At 45.5% G+C, this 23,242-nt stretch overlaps 1 protein-coding gene across 5 annotated transcripts in view; it reads left to right on the plus strand.

Moving 5' to 3' along the window:
• The window catches only part of GUCY1A1 (guanylate cyclase 1 soluble subunit alpha 1), a 63,277-nt gene extending 42,445 nt beyond the window's left edge, over nucleotides 1–20,832 (plus strand). For all 5 annotated transcript variants that reach the window (XM_060011914.1, XM_060011916.1, XM_060011915.2 and 2 more), the window contains 5 exons: nucleotides 30–739; nucleotides 2,222–2,707; nucleotides 6,216–6,359; nucleotides 11,006–11,160; nucleotides 15,018–20,832. In XM_060011914.1, coding sequence (XP_059867897.1) covers nucleotides 30–739; nucleotides 2,222–2,707; nucleotides 6,216–6,359; nucleotides 11,006–11,160; nucleotides 15,018–15,219 — 1,697 coding nt within the window. In that variant the 3' untranslated portion in view covers nucleotides 15,220–20,832. The remainder of the gene's footprint in view (nucleotides 1–29; nucleotides 740–2,221; nucleotides 2,708–6,215; nucleotides 6,360–11,005; nucleotides 11,161–15,017) is intronic.
• The last annotated feature ends 2,410 nt before the right edge of the window (nucleotides 20,833–23,242 follow it).

Genomic DNA, 23,242 nt, shown 5'->3' on the forward strand with positions numbered 1-23,242 from the left:
ACGGCAGAAAATGTATTATGTGCTTTCAGGAGTCCCAGTGGAGATCATCAGAGAATCTCTCGGTGAGGAGCTTTTTAAAATATGCTACGAAGAAGATGAATACATCCTAGGGGTGGTCGGAGGAACCCTGAAAGACTTCTTAAACAGCTTCAGCACCCTTCTGAGACAAAGCAGTCACTGCCAGGAAGCAGAGAAGAAGGGCAGGTTTGAGGAAGCGTCCATCCTGTGCCTGGATAAAGATCCCGATTTCTTAAATGTTTACTATTTCTTCCCCAAGAGGATCACTTCCCTGATTCTCCCCGGCATCGTTAAGGCAGCTGCTCGCATCTTGTACGAGACCGAAGTGGAGGTGTCCTCGACGCCCCCCTGCTTCCACCAGCACTGCAGCGAGTTCATGGACCAGCCCTGCCTGCTCTACTCCGTCCACGTCAAGACCCCCCGGCCGTCCCCACCCCCGGGGAAGCCCCCGTCCTCGCTGGTGATCCCCACCTCGCTCTTCTGCAAGACCTTCCCCTTCCATTTCATGCTGGACAGAGACATGACCATCCTGCAGTTGGGCAACGGCATCAGAAGGCTGATGAGCAGGAGAGACGTGCAAGGGAAGCCTCATTTTGACGAGTACTTCGAGATTCTCACTCCAAAGATCAGCCAGAACTTCAGCGGAATCATGACCATGTTGAACATGCAGTTTGTGGTCCGCGTGAGGAGGTGGGACAACGCCGTGAAGAAATCTTCCAGGGTAAGAAGAACGTTACACTGTTGTGAATATGGAATCCGTTGTTTCATATTTAAAGACTAGAAATAAAAAAGGTGAAAATATACGCATTACTTGAGATGTTTTAATACAGCATTTCTATTTAAGACAATTCTAAAACACTTCGAAGGGTGGAATAAATTTAAGACAAGATTCTTTCTGCATTCATTTGCTTACTCACTTAAGCCATCACTGCACAGATATTTGTTGAATGCAGTCTACCTTTTACAATCTTTATGGAGTATTTTGTAACTGAATTAGAAAAATATTGATGTAAAAGTATGGTTTCAGTCATCATGAAATAGCTGACTTAATTTGGAATGATAAGAGGGATTCTACAACAAAGAAACAACTTGTTTCTTACAGGCGGCAACTAAATGGATTTTTTCAATATTTAATAGACATGGAAAAAAATCAATAACTTGTTTGATTAACTGTTAGAGAATGTGGGGAAAAATGTTCTGCTCTCGTCATAGATAACCATGGTAATGATTTAGAAAAATGTTTGGGAAATCACAGCCGATAGTACAAGCGAGCTCAAAGAAAGGCTTATGACGCATCTAACTTCTGGACACATGTAAACCAGCAGACATGCTGTCTGTCCCCCCCAAATGAAAACAGCTTTATTACTTTTTATCATAAAAGTAGTATAGCTAAGTGTTTAAAAAATAGGTAATACTTAAAGATGTTCATTGCAAACTCAAAAACATTAATTTTACACATTTTTGTTTAAAACAAAATATACTATTTACAACTTTTTTTTTTTAATCACTAAACGATACCTATGGGCCTCCTGCCATGTCATTAGATACCTGTCTGTTCCACGTTTTCAAAGGCTGTGTCGTATCCCATCGTGTGGTTTCCCGTTTAACCGTTCACTATTGAAGGACACCTGGGCTGCCTTCCACTTTGCTGCCGTGAACACACATGTACACGTTTGTCTCATTCACACAAGTAACCCTGTCATCCAGGACAAACACACGAAGCCCCCTCGCTCAGGGCTCCTTGTGCCATCCTTTCTGCTGCTGTCCACAGAATGCAGTAGCAGAAGCATCAGCATGCCACATAGTGAGAAAGCCCTGAAGCAAGAATTTGGGGCTCTGTTGATTGAAAATCATGATTTCTGTGTAGCCTGTACTGCAGTGTATTCCCCAAATGTCTGCATGCATTTTAGAATTCATAGTAAATTGCAACGATAAAAAAGCATATTGTTTTTGTTGACCAGTAGAAAAAAATCAAGTCTAAAAATGAAAGGAGGGACTTCCCTGGCGGTCCAGGGGTTAGGACTCCACGCTTCCACCGCAGGGGGCACAGGTTCGATCCCTGGTCGGGGCACTGAGGTCCGCAAGCCTCACGGTACAGCTACAAAAACCAAGGGGATTATCCCTGTACCCGCCTCACCTTTTGTCTCAAAAAGGTGTTGGGAACTTGAATAGGCCACAACGGTTGGTGCCTCTTCCTACGCAGGTGATGGACCTCAAAGGCCAGATGATCTACATGGTGGAGTCCAGCGCCATCCTGTTCCTGGGCTCGCCCTGCGTGGACAGACTGGAGGACTTCACGGGCCGGGGGCTCTACCTCTCGGACATCCCCATCCACAACGCACTGCGGGACGTGGTCCTGATCGGAGAGCAGGCCAGGGCGCAGGACGGCCTGAAGAAGAGGCTGGGCAAGCTCAAGGCCACGCTGGAGCAGGCCCACCAGGCCCTGGAGGAGGAGAAGCGGAAGACGGTGGACCTCCTGTGCTCCATCTTCCCCTGCGAGGTGGCGCAGCAGCTGTGGCAGGGCCGAGCCGTGCAGGCCAAGCGGTTTGGCGACGTCACCATGCTCTTCTCGGACATCGTGGGCTTCACGGCCATCTGCTCTCAGTGCTCCCCGCTGCAGGTCATCACCATGCTCAACGCGCTCTACACCCGCTTCGACCGGCAGTGCGGGGAGCTGGACGTCTACAAGGTAGGGGCCTGCGGGGGGCAGGGCGAGGCCGGGGGCCCCAGCCCGGGAGCAGGCGGCGTGCCTCGGCCGTGCGCGTGGCCTCCGGCCCGAAAGGGCTGCGAAGCCGCGCATTCCAGAAAGGACGAGCTTGTGCCAAAGAACAAGCACAGAGTGCAGGGGCGACAGAGTGAGGGGCGGGCCTCGGACCCTCAGAGAGGGGAAGTTTAAAGGACGGTGAGCCTGGGCTTCCCTGGTGGCGCAGTGGTTGGGAGTCCGCCTGCCGATGCAGGGGACACGGGTTCGTGCCCCGGTCCGGGAGGATCCCACATGCCGCAGAGCGGCTGGGCCCGTGAGCCATGGATGCTGGGCGTGCGTGTCCGGAGCCTGTGCTCCGCAACGGGAGAGGCCACAACAGCGAGAGGCCCGCGGACCGCAAAAAAAAAAAAAAGACAGTGAGCCTGAGCCTCGACTGTGAGACCCGAGATGAACTGTTAATGTGAGATGTTTCAAGGTCAGCCTTGCACAGGGAGGACGTATCCTTCCTGTCTGCAGAAGGAAAGAAGCACGAGGACTGCACAAATTGTCTTCGAACGGATTCATTCAGTACAGGGTAACGGGATCCTTTTCACAGCCAGGGAAGAGAAACCCAAGTCAGTGGCTTAGGGGGTTACTGTACCCAGGCCAAGGGCAGAAGGAGGGCTGTCTTCCAATCTCCTTTACTGCCTTATTGGCTTTGTAAGCAGAGAAAGTTAAATAACCTTCCTCATTTCTGAAACAGAGGATATAATACCCACCCACAGAGTTTATATGCATGAATAACATGCATTATGTCCGGTAATCTTCGTGAACACGACTGTTACAAAGATTACGGTAAAAAAAAAAAATCTGTCATTCATCAGCCAGCAGGCACTGAGTGCCTACAGGGTAGCAGCCATCATTCTAGGCTCCGAGGCTGCACGGAGATTGTCCCTGAAACATAATAAACTATTTTTTAAATGTAACTTTTGTTACTAAGAGAACCAATGAAGACACTTTGTGTTCAGCTTATTTCTTTAGAAGTAAAACATATTTTCTTGCTGATTTAAAGTATTTTACGTTGTCCTAAATACTGGCATAAGGAATAAAGCATGCTTCTCATTTATGTGGCTTGAATCATCTTTTAATTTGCCACGTAAAATTCTGGCATTTCAGAGCTTAATGCAACATGAAAATAAATAAATGATTAAAGAGGAAACAAAAATGATTTATGGGACTCTATAAGCCCCTCCTTTGTTCCAATCTAGATGCTCGAAGTCAAACTTGCCTTTTAAAAAATTTGTAACAGGAAATTCCAGGCAGAGCTATGATTCCCTTAGGAAAAAAGAGGTCCATGCATAATTACAGATAAAATAATTGGCTTCACTTAGGTTAAGCCTCATGGCCTCTTGTGGAATTCACTGTATTTATTTGTAGACAGTTTATGCCTTGAGAATATCTCCTCTCAGAACTGGGAGGTCTCCCTGTCTTCTGCAAACTGCTGTGGCTGCTTGCAGAAGCTGCCCGCTGCTGCACGGTTCGCCCTGTTGAAACTTTAAAATATGGGTCATTCTCCCCAGTGGTCAGAATCTTGTACCTCACGATGAGGGTGCGGGCGCAGAGACCCCTGCGGGCCCAGCCGCAGCCCCAGCCAGAGAGCCTGCATCCTCGTTTCACCGGCTCTTCATGCCGACTCCGCGTGGAAACACCTGGAGATGCTGTGAACAAACGGGGGAGGGTCCTCACCTCGGAATAACCTTAAGATATAGAAAGTGTTCATCAGGGGCTGACCTGTGCCCGTGGTGGCTTCCAAGGAACAGTCAGGCTTGTTTATTCCAGGACCCGGCTGGACCAGGACTTCATTCAGTTACATTTCCTTTCTGTCTTTCAATCTCTCAGTCATTTTCTGCTTATTTGAGTGTGTATCTGTCTGTTGTTTCAGCACATCCTTACTGGTCCTCCAGCGTTGGCCAGCGTGGGAGGGGGTACAGTCCCTGTGAAAAGAGTCCACGGCAGGGGGCGGGCAGAGGAGGGACACACAGAGACGCACAGGGCAGATTCCCTGTGACACTGGGGACGTGATACCACTCTCACCTCTGCAGGGGCTGCAGCAGCACAGGGGACAGCACCCAACACCCAGTAGGGGCGAGGGTGCCCTTCTCCTGCTTAGTAACACTTCCTGAGCCCTGTGACAGGTGAGCCGTTAGCCTGAGCGCTTCTCTGCCTGTAGTGCTGAGGAGATGCTCTCGGGATGCCCGGCCGCCGGGCTGTGTCCTTGGTGAACAGCCTGGGCCCCAGTGATGGGGGAGCTGATGAGACAGACTCTGAGAGCTTGTGTCCTACTGGGAGAAAAGCCAACAAACGGGCATAACTCCAACAGCATCCCTGTTGGTGTGCTCTCCTGGTAGGAAATGGAGCAGGTACGGGCCGTGGGCAGGATTGGGCTTCCTCGCCAGGTGGGTGTCAGCAGGGCCCGAGGAGACCAGGGACACGCCAGGTGGCCACCTGCAGGAAGACTGTTCCAGACCGAGGAGTAGCAAGTGTTTGGTATGTTTGAGGGGAAACAGGTGGCCGCTGGCTTGGAACACAGTGCGCAAGAGGGAGAGTTAGGACATGGATTGGGGGCAGCAGAAAGGCAGGGCAAGAACTTGGGGGGCATGTTAAGGGCCCCGGCATTTATTCTGCATGAAAAAGGGAGTCACTGAAATTTGTCCCCGTTCTCTTCTCCTCTCTCGTCTCCGTCCCCCTAGATTGGAAGCTCTGGATCAGAACAGTGATATGATCTGATAAGTTACAATTCATATTTAGAGGAGAAAAATGTACCTATTACAAATTGGTGGCTTATTTGTGGATTTAAAGTAACCGTTAGCTTTCTGTACTCAGGGTCACCGACAGATAAAAATCACTCGTAGCAACAGCAGTCATGACAATGATAGTAATGTACATGAAATTTACAGAAGAGCCTGATTTCCAATAGCTTCCAGTCACCACTGTCTGCCTCTGGGCTTGACATCTTGGTTTCTACACTTTGTGATTAGCGTTGCTATGACAACCCCAAATGTCCTTTTGAAAAGCTAAAATGACAGTTTTAACCAGGCACATCCTTAATAAATTCATAGGGCCTTGATTCAGTAGTGACTTTGTTCAGAACACTGTATTTTATGCTGAGAGCGTATAAAATCACCCAGTATCTTAAACAGTTTAGTATAAACCCAAAGTACGTCATTTGCTTCTACAAAGCCCTTTCACGTGGTGGGGAAAGAAGGAGGTGAGTCAGTGGCGATCCTGGGAGTAGAAGCCCTCCCGAAACTGTGTTCACAGCGCGGCACCGCCGCTCACCTTTTGCGTTTCCTGGGAAGGAGAGCCTTTTCCAAGAGTCTGCGATTTGCTCTGATGTTCCATGGGCCCTGAGCGCTGAGGTGTCTGCTGCATGACTCTTAATCTCTGCTCTATGATATGCCCTGTGGTGCTTCCTCAGCTTCTGCTTGTAACGTGGAGAATCTGTTGTGCGTAGGTGGAGACCATCGGCGATGCATACTGTGTGGCTGGGGGCTTGCACAAAGAGAGCGACACCCACGCTGTTCGGATCGCACTGATGGCCCTGAAGATGATGGAGCTGTCTGATGAAGTGGTGTCTCCCCACGGAGAGCCCATCAAGGTGAGGCGTATCACGTCCTGGCCAGGAGATGTCAGGACAGTAAATGCTGATTAGTTAGATCCCAACAGAATGGTGCGTCCCTCAGGGTTTAGTGGCAGAGGGCAAATCTCCTCTTGCTTTACCACGCGGTGTTAAATGGCTTACAGATCACTTAGAGACCAGAGACGCCACCCATGGCTTGAGCTTTGAAAACATGGTTCCCAAACCCGCACTTCAGAACCACAGCTTCCTCCGTGACCTGGAAGCTGGTTCCAGAACCACACAGCCACAGCCAGGCAGGGAACCACTGTGCTCGGAAAGCAGCTGCGTCCACTGCTGGCTGCAGAGGAAAGTTGCAGCTACTGTAATTGCATCAGCAACGTGGAAATACCGCATCACGACTCTTCCAAAATGAATGACTGGCCACTGGGCTCCCTGCGAAGCAGGGGAGAGAGAACACAAAGGCTTCCCCAGCCGTGCTCACACCGGGAGTGCAGGCAGAAATGCAGGTTTCCAGAGCTCAGGCAAGGGCTTCCGATTCACCACACCTAAGTACATCTAGAACCTTCAAGGGACTTTGGAAAATGGAATGTTTAGTTTTTTGAGCCCTGCAGGGGAGGAATTACACGAGAATGAAGTGGGCTGCTAACCCACCAGTATTTTCCAGGACACATAAAATTCCAAAATTTCTAGACGAGCCATATCCCAGAACAATAATGTCTTATAGCAGATGAGAAAATAAAATTAACATGCTAACCATTGATTTAATAAATAAAACGTGAGTGGAATATCCTTATTTGTCCCACTTGAAGTGAGTCTGCCATAGAACAGTCTCAGTTGATGACCTTCAGAAATGGGTCTTTGAAGTAATATGGAATCCTACGTGGCATGATATAAAATAGAGAGAGAAGGAGGAAAAAACTTGGAAGTTTAGCCAGGGCTCTCTCCACCGTTACTAGAAGCCATATGCGTAAGCCTTCACAACTATCTTCTAAGTCAACCCTCATCCCAGTTATATACCGATGTGTGACACACTTCCCTAAATTAGTGGCGTGAAACCACAGAGCTTTGATTTTGCACTGGTTCTGTGCGTTGGAATTTGGATGAGGCAAAGCAGGAATACCTCGTCCTTTCTCACAGCATCCGGCACCTCAGCGGTCGAGGGCGCGTCAGGTAGCTGGGATTACACCACTTGAACCAGAGCTTCCCTCGCAGGCCTGGTTCCCTGGGTGGGGCTGGCGGAGGGCGGGGCCCAGCTGGGACTGTCAGCCCAGGTGCTCACCTGTCAAGCTCTGCTGGGGCAGCCTCAGGGCCGTCCCACTTCTTACACAGGGGCCGCGTCCCGGTGAACAGGTCTGCCTCCACTGCATGGCCTTTATGCCCTGGCCTGAGGAGATACACTGTGACAAGTCCATTTTGTCCTAATGGTCACAGCAACCCTAAGCCTGCCCACAGGGGAGAAGACTGAGACCCCAGGTTTCAATAGGAAGAGCGCGACATAATTTTCCACTGTGCTTTAAAGGTTTCACGGTATCTGACTTTTCCAGATGCTTAACTTCTATACTTTTTTAGAAGAGAATTATGTGTTTTTTTGTGTTTTGTTGTTTTGTCTTTTTTTGGTGAGGAAACTCATAGCATCAAAGTAAATGCTTAAAATATCCCGATTAATAATAAAACCAGTGATCTCCACATAAATGGATTTTGTAATAAGATGTGTATGTTTGGGGCAGGGGGGTTAGTGGCATGGGGGGTTTTTGATATTTGTAGAAATACACTTTTAGAGTTTCGCAATTGCAAGAATTATTTATAGCTAGTTTCAAAGATAATCACCTGGGTGATAATAGTTTAGCTTTACTGAGCTGTAAAGTCAGATGTGAAACCACCTTTTACTTTGTATTGACCTGCAGTCCTAGGAAATACCTGACAGCCTTAGGGGCTACTCATGAAATATCACAGATGCAGAAGTGCAGAGTAGTTTCAGTAGAGAGAGAAGCACTAACGTGTATCACAGGGAGCAGATTGTGACTTAAGCGTCATCTTATTTAAAATCTGTATAACAACATTATGAGAAGGCATCCACAATTCACTGCTAGACAAGAGTAGTCGAGCCTCTCACGGATCCAGATTTGGAGTCATGTGTTTCTTACCCTCCTGCCCCACGGCATGGAATCACAGTGAAAGAATAGGAAATATTTCCTTTTTTTCTTTACAAACTCTATGTTTTCTCCAGCGTGTCGTAGGTACAAACCATCTATGCACTTATTCCTACCGACTTCCTCACTAACGTCCACCCACTGAGGCTTGGAAGACGGTGGGTGGGTGGACGCTATCTCATGATGGAGACCAGGGCCAGGCTGAGTCAGAAGGTGCAGAGTGAACTCCGACACAGGCTCTGGGAGCCTCCCTCCCAGCCCCAGAACCTGAGTGCAGAGGGGCTACATCAAAAGTGGCCCCAAAGGGGAGACTCCCCAGCAGGTTTCCACTGGGGGCGTGACGGGCCTGTTAAACTTTGGACCATTATTGTGCTTGTAAATTTGAAAAGTTCCCGTATAAGGAAGCTTTGGGGTTGAGAGTGAGATTCAGGGCTGGGGGAGGGGAGTTGGGGGGCAGGGGAGGAAGCAGAGACACTGGCTTTGTCTGCGTTGTTTGGATGTTTACGAAGAGAAAATGTTTACGCATTTCCATATTAATTATGCAAAAGAAACAGTAAAACGCCATGGTAAACTTGTCGTATTAAAAGCTGTGACAGAGCGACAGAGAGGCATGGACATATATACACTACCAAACGTAAGGTAGATAGCTAGTGGGAAGCAGCCGCATAGCACAGAGAGATCAGCTCGGTGCTTTGTGACTGCCTGGAAGGGTGGGATGGGGAGGGTGGGAGGGAGGGAGACGCAAGAGGAAGGAGATGTGGGAACATGTGTGTATGTATGGCTGATTCACTTTGTTGTAAAGCAGAAACTAACACACCACTGAAAAGCAATTATACCCCAATAAAGATGTTAAAAAAAAAAAAAGCTAGAGTGACTAGGTACAAAGAGAAACTGATTTAACCAGAAGAGTGCCCAAACTCAGTAAAAACTTCTAAAATTCTGCCTGATATTTATAAACAGAAGAGAGCCTTTTGTCACCTTATTTTCTGTGTCTACATTGTTCACTGTCATAGTGTTTACATATAGAACCATATTCTCCTAAGGAAGAAAAAGCCAGAATGTAATAGACATTTATGTTTTTCTGCTTAAAGTAAAACTTGGATGAAGAAGGAACTTTAAAAAGAATCCAACCCTGCATTTTTTAGGTGAGGAAGGAGTACAAGGGAGATTTGGAGATTTAGAGAGTCAGACTACCAGATGCAGAGAAGAAACCAGTGGTCCCAGAGGGAAGCGGGTGGAGGGAGGGGAACGTGGGAGTGAGGGTTAGATGTACAGACAACTGGGTGTGAAATAAGTAAGTTACGAGGATGTCATGGACCGCACAGCGAGTACAGTTATTTTATGACAACTCTGCGGGGAGTATAATCTATAAAATATGGAATAACTGTGTTGTGCGCCTGAAACTAATATAATATTGTAGGTCAGAGCACCAGCTATCAGCACAATTTTGGTTTCTAATACAAATATCCTGATTCATGATGTAGGGCTTCTGTTTGAAAATTTTGCAGAATTCATGATTTGACATGTTATAAGCCAATGATTCTCAGAAGTTTCTAGAAGAGATCTGAAATTAGCTGTAAAACTAGGGAGATCTGGAGTCTTCTGGATTCTAAAGGACATCTAAGTCACTGAGTACTTGGCCTCTGTGTACAATACGCACATCTAATAAAACTTGTTTCAAATGGTCAGCTAAACATAGAACTGAAAGTAACGTGCAGGGTATCTGACTGTCATTTGAAACATCCCCCCTTTAACTTGCTTCATTGCAGCAGTAATTTAAAATCTGTACCTCCTCTGAGATCAGCCAGTATTGGAGCTTCCGGAAGATCCCACTTTAAAACATTGTCTTAACTGCTCTCCAGATCATTGACAGCTTTCAGGGTGCCTCAGCGTTTACCTCAGCCTATCCTGATGCGGCAGGACCCTCTGGTTTTCCTCGAGTCCAGATGTTTTTGACTGACGTGTGTGTAGTCACTGTGACGCAGGCGTCAGCAATGCCAGCTTTCCGCTTCCTCCGTCATTTTCTGCCTAAATATTACAATTCTCTTTCTGCACCCGATCATTTGAGTAGTGAGGTAGTGTTTGGTACAAAGGCCCTTTTAAAGCAAAACACCTAAAAACCCGCCCTCTGCATCCTGAGCACTGGCTTCTTGGCCCCCTCTGACCGTGTTGGGAAACAACTTCTGGGCGCCGGAAGTCAGATCTCTCTCACCGACGGACAGAGCAGGTTCACGTCAACAGTCCACGGGCACTTTGGTCACCATGGTGACTGTGGTCCGTTCGTGGGGGGCTTCGATTCAGATGCGGAGGACAGCTGAGATAAAGGATGCTCTGTGAGCAGCGTGAAGAGGCGGGGCTGAGGAGGTGGCGAGGAGAGGGGATGGGCTGCAGGCTTGGAGGAGGGAGGGCTTGTGGGCAGAGCCAGGAGCCCGGTGGTTTCGACAGGCACGCAGCCGGCGCTGACTAGCAGCAGTGTTCACCCCTGACCGGACGTTGCGTTGCTCTTGCTTTCAGATGCGCATTGGACTGCATTCTGGGTCGGTTTTTGCCGGAGTTGTTGGAGTTAAGATGCCCCGTTACTGCCTTTTTGGAAATAATGTCACCTTGGCTAACAAGTTCGAGTCCTGCAGTGTCCCCCGGAAAATCAACGTCAGCCCTACCACCTACAGGTACGGATCCCGTTCGGTGCCTGAAGTCTATTTTCATTCATACGCAGTCGTCATTTTTGTCTATTGGTTTGTTTCATTCTTCATAACTTGTTCTTGCTTAAACCATCTTAAAGGAAGACAAAAGCCGTAACTTCTATCATCCTCACTTTAACTTTTTTTTTTTAAACTGCGCGTTAGCCTCACGGGAACTTTGATCTCCAGCCCGACCCATGATTCTCCACTGAGAATCTCCACTCGTAAGCTCTGCCCTGTACTTCTGCTCGGGTGACTAATTGGCCCATTACAGGCAATGTGATCCTATTAGAACAGCTGATTCCCCCCCCCCCCCCGAAGACACCCACTTCCCACCGGCCAAGCTCCATCAGTCTCCTGACTGGGTGGTAGAGGGCCTCCGTGCACCTGCTTCCTGGGACCAGCACCCTGGCATGCCCTCACCTTCCCCGTGCGTGCCCCGCCCCCGCTGCAGATGAGTGTGCTGCACGCAGCGCTACTCACACCCAGGCTCCCCTCCACGTGGTACCCATGTTCTCTTCGTGAAGCACAGGCCAGATCCGTCCCCCGGCCTTACAAGCCAGAACAAAATTAAACGTGCAACCACGGACTCACGTGTTCCCTCTGACCAGAGTCCTGCCAGACCCTACCACCAAGGTTTCTTCCACTCCCTCCTTATTTCATGGATCTCCTGCAACCCGGCCTCGTTTTTATGCATCACGCTCGCCAAACCGATTCCTGAATGGAGGATGCGTGCTTTGCGTTTCTCTCCCGGGTCATCCCCCGCTTTCCTCCTTCGCACATCAGACCTTAAGTCAGAGGCCGCGTCTTCACAGACACATTCCTCACCCGCCCTGGACACACCCTCAGGTGCTCATCTCAGCTCATCCTGTGTTTCTTAAGATCAGGACAAGTGGAGATTCTATGAGAAGTTATACAAATATGAAAGGTAATTATTTCTTTGCAGAGCTTTATTGATAGTACACTGAATTCAGGGATGGCGTTTCCCAATACAATAATATTAGGAAGTGTTAACTTCCTTGATATATTTATGAAGCACATGTAACTTTAGGACACAGACTGCATACGCACAACCAAAACTATCCATTTCCTTCAAACTTCCACTTCCAGATTCTGATCAGTAATTTAGAATGTAATGGCAATTAGACATTCCTTTCTTTTAAATGTCATGAGGAGTTTTCTTCTAGGGGACAGTTCCCGCATTTTTGTTTGTTTTTACTGAAGTGCAGAGAACGCAGACACTAGGTTCAATATCGTTTGAGTTTGGGGTCAGTGGATTAAAGGGAGGGTTGCGTGCAGTGATGCAGGATCATTAAAGACAAAACTGGCAGGTGCCCCGTGCGGGCGGGAAAGTTGACCAGTGGCACAGAAGCAGGACTTGAAGTCCACCAGGGGACAAGGAGAACAAGGGATTATGGGACGATGACCGAATTAGGAGAGTTGGTGCAGCTGCTTGCAGGAAACCGCATCCGGTCAGGAGGGTAAAGAAAACCTCCCTCCACATGTGAGCATCTGCCCTGGGACTGTGGCTACTATTCTTGGATCTTACGCAAGCTTTCTTCTAAATGGTTTTATTTTTCCAACCTGTTTTTCTTACAGATTTGGATCTTTTTAAAAAGATGATTTAATGAACAAAACATCTGTAAGTCTCTTTAAAAAGCATGGGATTTGTAGGCAGAAGACATGTCCTACAGCACAGGGCTTACCAGATGTGCGATCTGGAGCGAGGCTCTTCATACATTCAAGTGATTTGCTTTAAAGCCACTTCTGAATGCTCCAGATAGAAGAATAAAACCAGAGGAAAATAGATTCCACCCGTTCCCTTTTACAACTTGCCTTCAATCCACTCAATACTATGTTTTTGAGATTTTTTTCTTGATGAAATATAAATCCAGTTCATAAAAATCTGGTTCATTTATTTACAGTATTCCTAACGCAGTGGTGTGCTGGTAAACCAGCCTGCGGAGTGAAGTGGATACGCCCTGACTTCTAGCTTTTACCAGTTTTTAAGGTGTAAATACTATCACCGTGGCAGGTTTCAGGCTACCGATGGTTTCACTGGCTTGCAGAATTCCAGAGTGTTTAACAGCTGTTTCTCACAAGCTGGTACGAGATAAATCTAGCATGTCCCCATATGTGCATGTGACATACTATGTATTCTAGAGTATAAATAAGCCAGTCTGTCTTCTATCCATGGGTAATTAGAGGATTGCCAGTTTTTCATTATTACACAACGTGATTTGATAAATATTCTTAAACATATGTGTCTAGATAATATACCTACGAATGGTATTCCCAGATCGTGGGCTATACCCAGTTTCGGCTTTACTAAGCATCCGTTAGCTGTCCAGATTGGTTTCACCAATCTATTGGTATATATTGGTAATATGTACCAATAGAATCCACGGTGTCTGAAGGTTTCTGTTTCCCAGTGACTGATATTGTCAGACTGATTGTTGCCAATATGACGGGTGTTATGTGATATCTAATTGATGCTTAATTAATCTTGTTCAATTTATTTAATCTTCACAGCTGTCTTAAGAGACATGTATTATTTTAATCCCCATTTGAAAGGCTAGAAATCTGACATCTTTGCTGTTATTCAAACCTACATCTACCAGACTTTGAAGCTTATACTTTCAATTGTGTGGAATTCTGTAATTTTTCATTATATATTACCAAATACTATGCCTTAAAAATAATAGGTACTCAAAATATTTACAAATCCATGACTAAAACATCATTTCATTAGTCTTATAATTTTGCAGGTTACATATTTATTGGTGCACTGATAAAAATTAGTTGATTGAACACTCCCATGTATTCTGCTTGAGGTCTGTGATCCTCGAGACCTGCACCTCTGTGCAGCGGTTTCCTCAGCACACAGAGGGGCGTCAGCGTCCCCAAGTCTCGTGCAGCATCGTCACTCTTTTCACTGCAGACTGGGGAGTGGAAGGGGAGATACGAGGAGAGATTTTCTGCAGAAGCTGGTTTACAGCCAGTTTCCATCCACGGCCTGAATAATAGATCAGAGAGATGCTTATTAAGTTTGCATTTGACAGAAAGCTAGGGAAGCAAGTGGGAAGAGGAGACAGTAACTTAATCAAAATGATTAGAGTTTCAAATGAGTTTATCATCATGGACAAATGCAGCAAATAATAAAAGCCTGTAGAACATCTGAATTTAAGGTGAAATTTAATTCTTAAGAATTTAAGAAGAAAATATATTGCAAATATCAGATAGTAAGTAGAGTGTCGATATATACAACTAAATCTCACTTAAGTCCTACTAACCTAGAATTCATAAAAATTCTATTGCGAGATCCCAAAGTTACTCTCACATTTTATATGTAGATATATATCTTATATAGAATTTTCTTTCACAAGGTCTTGCCCAAGTTTACTTCTCAGTAATATTTAGAAAATGAATGAATTGACAATGTCTTATCTCTTTCAACTCCTCCAGTTCTGTAACATTATTTTCATGTATTCTTTGCTATTATTAGACTTTTTGCATTGTTTGGGTTTTTTCCCTCACTGCTGTGAATTGCACTGTTCTATAGATTATAGATGATACCTTTACAAGACTATTTGATAGTTATCTTTTCTAATATGAGTGAACTACATTATTTGGTAGGGCTTTCTGTTATTGTACATTGACTCCTTGCCGTTCTTCTGTGAAGATGCTTATAAACATCACTAGGATTTTTCCTGTCAGTGACACTGAAGATGGCTGGTTTATTAATATTCTCAGGAATGTTCCTTTAGTTATGTCACCTTTTCTTGACTAGACAGTTACGTCAGTCTTAAGTTTTATGATTAATATTTGTGTTTCAATATTCCCAGATTACTCAAAGACTGTCCTGGTTTTGTGTTTACACCTCGATCAAGGGAGGAACTCCCACCAAACTTTCCTAGTGACATTCCTGGAATCTGTCATTTTCTGGAAGCTTATCAACAAGGAACAACTTCAAAGCCATGGTTCCAGAAGAAAGATGTTGAGGAAGCCAATGCCAATTTTTTAGGCAAAGCATCGGGAATAGATTAGCCAAATACACACCCAATTGTTAGTCTCTGGGTTTGAGTCCTTGGAGCGTGTGTGGACCTTCTGAGAGCACACTGAGATGGCAGCGAGCTCAGGAGCGGTGGTAACATTTTGGGAGCTATGTCACCACCTGCTTTTCCTTCCACTTAACATGACAAAAATGTATTCACCTCAATGTTCAACTCTTCAGTGAAAAAGAAAGAGAGAGGAGAGAGAAAGAAAGAAGGAAAGAAGGAAGCCTCAAAAAGTGACTTTGGGGGAGTATTTCTGATATATAAGAATAGCTTATAACCTATACTCAGAACTGAGCGCCTTGTTCATATATCGGGCGATTGTAGTGACCTGTACAGCCTGGTGGAGTCGCCTGCCTTCTGCCCTGGCCAAACACCCTGGTTATCAAAGCGCTTCTCATAGTGTTGGTTGCCTTAAAAACGCTTTTTGAATAGAAACCATAGTCTGATACCCTAAGCTCCTTGAACCTTTCAAGTCTGCATTTTGTTACATTTCCTCATTTAACTGTTAGCACACATAACAAAACAGATTGAGGCTTCTTCTGTTGCACTTTTTTCTTTTTCTTTTTTTTAGAGAAAATAAGCCATTATGGGTTAGATGCAATATGAATCTAAAGTAGTTCTTCTGTAAATATCAAAGATGATTTTATAAAAATATTCTCCACAACGTAATGTGTCGTAACAATAAATATCTCCTTTTTTGACATTTTAAAAAGTCTATATATGGGAAAGGCTATTTTAATTCATAAGAGCAATTTCATTTCTATTCATTCATTTTTGTGTCATAACCTTCAGGATAAAAGAGGGTTACAGCCTACATTAAAATGCAATAATATTATTCTAACTTACTTTACCGAGAAGCAACATGGGGTAAAGGCAGCATTCAGGGAATGAATCATAACGTACAGCAGTAATTTGGACCTATGTCAGCAGACACCCTCCATTGCCAGGCTGAGCCGTATTAAAGTTCCATCAGGAAAATCTGAAGTTCAGAAGTGGGAAATAAGACTTGTTCTTTTTGCTGATAGCTTACTTTTTAAGTGTTTGTGTTCAACACTCTGGTGTGTATATATGTCCTTGGAACCATCAGGACTCTTTGTCTTAAGTACACATCTGTGAATTTTTTATTCTAGTGAAATTAATTCAATGATATTTTTAAAGAGGATGTTAATATGGATGAAGAAAATTATGCTGTGATTTCATTGTAGAGATTTCAAAACACTTTTCTGGAAAGTGAACTTTTAATAATGTTAGTCTAAGATCTCTGGTGAACTAAGTAACGTGCAGAGTTTGGTTGGAGATAAGGATCTGATTTTAAAAAGAACGCAACTTGGAAGCAAGAGAAAGCTGAACATTACAGTGTTTAAATCAGTATTAGCAGAGCTGTAGATACACTGAACTCTTATTTGGGGATCTGAGGGGTAAGTCAGCTGGAATTTTTAACAGTTCTCTCCACTAGTCCCCAGGCCAGTCCATGGTGACCTCGGGAATAAAGGCCATTACTGGCTGGCCTCTAGCATCCCTGGCGTATTACTATACATATCACAATAATTATTATTTACTCAGTGATGCTCCAGTGTCTCGAGGTACTGAACAGGGCTCATTAAATACCAATCCTATTATTGGAGAGTATCACAGGCCTCGGGAAAACATAGTCTCACAATTATATGAAGTTAATAAAAGTATTTAAAAGGAAAGTAAAGACTTAAATACATTTTTCTTTCTGGAAATGAGCCCTTATTACAGGGAAAATATTAGGAATTAAGGGAAATTAAAAAGCATAAAATAATGTGTCTTATTTATCACCTATTTAAGCAGACCCAAATTTGCTAATAATTTATGTTCCAAAAGTTGTAAATTAATTAGAATTCAAAAAATATTTTCTCTGTGTGTGTGTGTAAACACACACACACACACACAACCAATGGAGGAAAATGTGAACAATCTGGGCAAAAGCTCCATGGGAATTCCTTGCACTATTCCTGCAACCTTTCCATAAGTTTGATATTTTATCCAAATAAAAAGTTACCAAAAATGTATTTTCTCGAAAACATTAAGTCATCTGTGATAGATTCCCCAGACCAGCCTGCAAAGGCTCGTTAACTATGGGATACCTCAGAGCCCTTCAGCAAGAGGGACATACAACATCTCCATGCTGGAATGCACTCAAAATCTGCAACTTGGATGCTGAAAACGTTAAGGAATCCCTTTTCCATCTCTGTCTGATCCACTTTGGAGGGTGGAGGTGAGGGAGACGTATTCATGGCCAGACCACTGAGGGTAGGCAGGGACGGAGCCCGAGGGTATGTTCGCAAGGAAAGTGAGGGACCCGGACGGGGGCCTGAGGCTGGCGTGGGGTTGAGGATGCAGAAAAGGATGGACACAGAGGGTCTCTGACAGGGTTGGGAGCCAAGGGTTCCGAATCTTACTGCCAAGTGAACTGTCCTAAAATGTATATAATGTGGGTCCCAAGCCACCGGTTCCTCCTAAGAACGCCAGGAGCTGCTCTTCAGGTTCTGTTGTTTCCGTGACTTCTTGGGTGGGAAGGGCTGTTGCAGCGTTCTACTGGCCTGTCCTCCAAATCCCTCCTCCCTGACGTTGCCAGTCCCTCCGGGGCAGCTATGGTGAGGCACAGAGCAGGCTGCTTGGCCGGGGCCGGTGGGCTAGCAAGGAGGAGTGACCGTGGGGAGTGGCTGGGGGCAGACTCGCCCTCGCCCCGCGAGCGCCACCTGCGAAGCCCCAGCGATGCCTAAGGCTGCGTGAGGCTGGAAAGCCACGCTCAATGAGCCGCTGGATGCTTGTGGCTGTAAATGGTGGGCTTTACCTGGATAGTCGTCATTCCTCAGTGGAAGGGACTCTACAGGACACGGCCCTTCCCCGAACCACAGAACATAAAGAACTATCGTGCCTGCTGGTGGGCTTGGGTGCGTTTCCCCGTGGAGCCGGCTGCGTGGGAACAAGTGAAGTGAAGGCCGGTTTGCAGGGTGAAGGATGCGGTGTGACACACGTGACACACGGGCGCGGGGAGGGCGGTCCGGAGGGGCTTGGGCCAGAGGGTTTGCAAATCCTGTAATGGAGGACGTAACACGTCCTGCAAAACTAATCCTCAGGTTGCTGCAGAGACGATAGGAAAGTGCGATCCCCTTGTCCAAACAGAGGCTAAAAGCAGGGACAGCTTGCTTTACTCAGCAGAGAACACCCAGAGGTAAATGTAAACCAGAGTTTACAGTGTTGCGACCTACATTCTCTGCTGGAATTCTTCCTCAAATCCTGGGAAATCTGTGTTCTCTTGTGAGGAGGGGAAGAATAATCGTCCCACTGTGAGAGGCGAGAACTTCTGGAAGGGATTAGCCCTCTGCAGTCCTGGCTGCCTTTAGTTTCCTTTTGCTCTTTGCCTGTTCGCTTCCAGACTGCAGAAGTGCGGCTCCCTTTAATGCTTCTTTTATGGTGTTGGTGACGTGTACTCACTTGGTGTTCGTACTTTAAGCCACCTGCAACATTTTACACTTTATTGCCACCTATATTTCTCCTGAAGCAGCCTTGCCCTTGACCTGTCACACCTGCATCTGTTTTGACCAACTCACACACACACAATCCACACACTTTTACCTCTAAAACTGTTCTTCCTGTATTCGGTGCCTGCAAAACCAAGATAGCATAGGTTTCATAAACGCATAGCTTTCAAATTTTAAAACTAAGCCAAACGGGGAAAAATGTGATATTCTAAATGCTAGGCTTCTTTTACTATCAGTGCAAATTCATTTTCATCGTAATAAACTTAGTTCCAGGAAAATGTTAATATCTAAGATTTAAACACAGGGATCGAAATCAGGACAAAATTTAATTTGCAGATCTAGGACTTAAGCTCAGATATTTTGGAGATTAGAAGATTTTCGATAAGGTTGTGCTGCCTTTCAATTTTTTTAAGTATTTAATGTTGAGACATTCTGCCATTTGCAACAATGTGGATGGATCTGGAGGGTATCAGGCTTAGTGAAGTAAGTCAGACAGAGAAAGACCAGTTCTGTGTGCTATCACGTATATGCAGAATCTAAAAACTAAAACAAACATGTATATAACAAAAAATCTATTAAATTGCAACTAAACCTTACAGATCGTGAAGAAGATCACTTGGCAGAAAACGAGTTTGCATAATGCCCAAATCTTATAAAGTATCAGCTAAGATGTTTGTTTAGTCTGAAAGGTTGCCAAACCCATCTGTATTGAGGGAAGAGCTATGAGGTCATCTCAGGGAAAATTACAGCAAAACAAAATGCTGTTACAGAAGTCGGACAATCCATCGTATTACACGCCTGAATAAAAAGGTAAAGCTGAACCTTTTGGAAAGTTCCAGTGACAATGCTCCCAGAATTCGGTGCCTTTGGAAACAATGATGCCCCACGAGGCGGCATCCAGGGCTGTTCGATCACAGTGAGCTGCTTTCTTCCCCAGATAAGTTGTGTGTCGGAAAATTGAAGTGGATAAAAACGTTTTAGTCTTTGAGAATGTACTGTTCCTTTACCTCCTCCCACACGTAAATTAAAGATGCCCTGCAAGAGCTTAAGGACACAGCTTGATAGTTAGTAACCTAGAGCAGCGTTCTCCAGACGCTTGTATTCTGCACACCATTAGTAAGATCTTTAGAACGTTGACAATCTATTATAAGTATATAAAAATAAATTTTGTCCTATAAGTATTATTAATATTTATGATTAATAAATATATAATATGTTGTTCTCAGTCTGAAATAATATAGTAATAAGCTTATTTTTAAGCAAGCATGAATAGGAATAGAAATTCTAGTATTTTCTTCACTTACCCCAGTGAATCTTCTTTATATTTGACTCTAGAAACTGTTACAACAGGCCAGTGGGTCTCCACCTTCACTGAGTCACAAATCACTTTGAGAACTGGATAAAAGATATAGGCCATCACCCTTCTAAAAATGTGCATATGCCCTTACACCCCAAGACTGATGTGTATTTCCAGAGGTTAGGGGATTCCCTGGAATGTACTCCTAGGCCACCGCAGGGAGGTAGCAGAGACCCTCAGGCTAATAACATTATCTAGAAGGGAAAAAACAGCAAGTCCTACTTGAAATGAGAAGAGAATGAAGAACTAGAAGAAGTCTGTGAGTTTGGGCATAGATGTGACCCTTTGATTTTTGAGGAGAAAAGGGAAGAAGTTCTTTTGCTCCTGATTCTATGGAATGACTGATTCATGGGGCTTCACATATGAGCAACTAAAGTTTTCTTTTTAGCAAATATTTAACATATCTCTCAATACATATTCTCAAGTTTTTGGTGAATGTGCACTGCTCTTGGTATCCCACTTTTTCTTCTAGTTCAAGTACTTCTTTTCATTTTTCCTCTACGTGAAATAGGATAGCTGGTGAACCTCGTGTTGAAAACCTTGATACTAACAACACTTCTTTTCTGATTACTTTCACAGTTGCTTTAAATAACACTTTATTTTGAGATCTGCTTCTGGCAGAGTCGCAAAGTCTATCAAAAATGTATCCTGTGTCTCAGAAGCTTGTTAGATATTGTTGCCATATAAATATTGTAATAAAAGTGTTAAATAAAAATCTTCTTAAAATTTAAAATGAGTTCTGTTTAAAAAAAATGAGTTCTGTTTAAAAAGAAAATGAACCATCGAATCAAGTAAAAACTATTTAATACATTTGTTCTGTTGCGGGTCTTGCCGTTTCAGACAGAGGAAACCTCCAACACAACAGTGGGGAGAAAAAGGACCCCAAACTCTTAATTCAGGCCTTTGCTGTGTATAGGTCAGTGTATCCAAAATCCCTTTTGAAAAAGTTAACGTTGAATACAGTCCCGGTATAACCAAAATACATTTCTTTAGTCTGTAAAACTCCTATTTCCAACAAAACTCATATTCAGGTTTTTCAAATCACAAATAAAACCAAAGCCATACATTTTTTGAAAACCTACATTTGAGAAGAAAACTGTGCTCGGCTTATCCAAGTGTAACGGTGAGTAGCGCGAGCTCTGGGGTCCATTTGCTTTGGCCGCAGGTGGCTAGGAGACGTTTTTCCATCACTGCCTTGCATTTTGTAGAGAAGCAGGAGGACTGGCTGCCTTTGCTTTACACGATCTTTTCAAGAACGTCTGTACAGCAGGCAGCCTTAGCAAGTGAGATAATGCCCTCCCGCAGAGCAAAAGCGCAGCCATATTTCCTGCCCGTTACGCAAGATTTGCATCCCTAAGCTCAGGGCTTCTGTCCTATAATGCAGCCCACTGTGTGTGCAGAGATCACATTGTCCTCCGGAAGTGAGGGCCCAGGAAGCCAGTGCAAGATGAGGCTGGCTCTCCGTGTGTCTCTTGACGTCGTTTTGAGTGGTGAAGTCTTCTGCCTCTGACCCAGGGATCTCGCGTCTTCCGCCAGAATTCACGACACTACAGCAGTTCAACCTGTTACCTCACAAGTAGAGTAAAATCTCACTCTTCTAATTCTTGACGGTTTGGCAGCAAGGATGGGATGCTGATGGAGACACGGCTCCATAGAAGAGGATGGACGAGGCTCTTGTGGGCCAATCGACAGGATTTGAAGGAAGAGTCCATGGGATTCGGTAGCAAAGATGGTGACCAAGTTTCACGTTCCACAGGGTAGTAAGTGGTCGTCTGTTTTATTGTCTGCGAGTGAGGAAGGACTGGGGGTGGAGTTTCATGTCACGCACCGGGCGGGAGGTGCAAATTCAGCTGTCTCAACAGTGGCTGTGTTCTTGCTGACACCCTCTGGATGAGAGCCTTTCTCCCCAGTCAGGTTGCCAGCCTTAGATGTATGTGATCGTCATAACCAGTACAAAGAACAGTCCTGGACTAGAGCAAGGTTCCAGCCGTCTTCAGACAACAGTAATGGAGAGGGACATTTACACTCAGTGAAAAGGAAGACAATCGACACGCCCTGTGGGCAGAAACCAGGTGAAACACGGAAACGTTGGCTAGTTCACCTGTGGATGCATCATGCTGGTGGGGAAAGGATGGCAACAAGGGAGTCTGAGGCTGAGCTCCTTCTGCAGACTTTCATGCCAACCTTAGACCTTTGCAGAGATGACAGTCAGAGGTCTTGGACTTTTTCCGTAGTCCTGGCTGCCATAAGGGAGCTTGGTTCTTTGGGGGGGATTGCCCGGAGACACACAAACTCCTGTGGAAACCACAGATAAGGCATTGCTGTGGGTTGAACCGTGTCCCCCCAGAATCCGTATGTGGAGGTAGACGGTGTCATTCCCTATTTGGGAATAGGGTCATAGCAGGCGTAATTAGTTGCGATGAGGTCACCCAGAGCATATAGACTGGACCCCTAATCCAATATGACTGGTGTCCTTAGAAAAAGGGGACATTTGGACACAGGGCCACCCAGGGAGAACCCACGTGACGCTGAAGGCATACATCTAGCTGAGGTTTCCACGGGTCACAGAATATCAATTATTGCCGGAACCAACCAGAAGTTATGGGAGAGGCCCAGGACAGGTATTTCTCATAGCCCTCGGAAGGAGCCAACCCTGCCGACACCTTGATCCTGGACTTCTAGTCTCCTGGGTTGGGAGACAGCAAATTCCTGCAGTTGCAGCACCTGGATACTCTGTTCCGGCAACCCTAGCAAAGTCAGGTAGGCAGTGTCTGGACCTTTCACGCCCTGAATTGGATTTACGCTGCTGATTCAAGTGACTAGACAGACTGACAAAGACAAATGACTGAGGTCAGACCCACAGCCCTGGAAGACCTTGCACATCAGCTGGGCAAGAAGTTAAGGATATTTTCTTAGTAATAGGGCAACTCGTGCCCCAGATTAAAAGGATCCCCTTAAAAAGAAGTCACTGCTATGCAAGTCAGCCCCTCATCAGCTGGAATGAGCGAGCCCCACGGCCCAGGCTGGATTCAGCGTTGCTGGGCTGCTGAGAGCAGGGTCCCCAGGCCCAGGTAGACGGTGTCAGTCACGAGCACCCGGCCTCGTGCTCCAGGGTGCCGGACTCAAGGCTTCAGAGGCTCTCT

The sequence above is a fragment of the Delphinus delphis genome, chromosome 5 (assembly GCF_949987515.2).
Source record: "Delphinus delphis chromosome 5, mDelDel1.2, whole genome shotgun sequence".
NCBI lineage: Eukaryota > Metazoa > Chordata > Mammalia > Artiodactyla > Delphinidae > Delphinus > Delphinus delphis.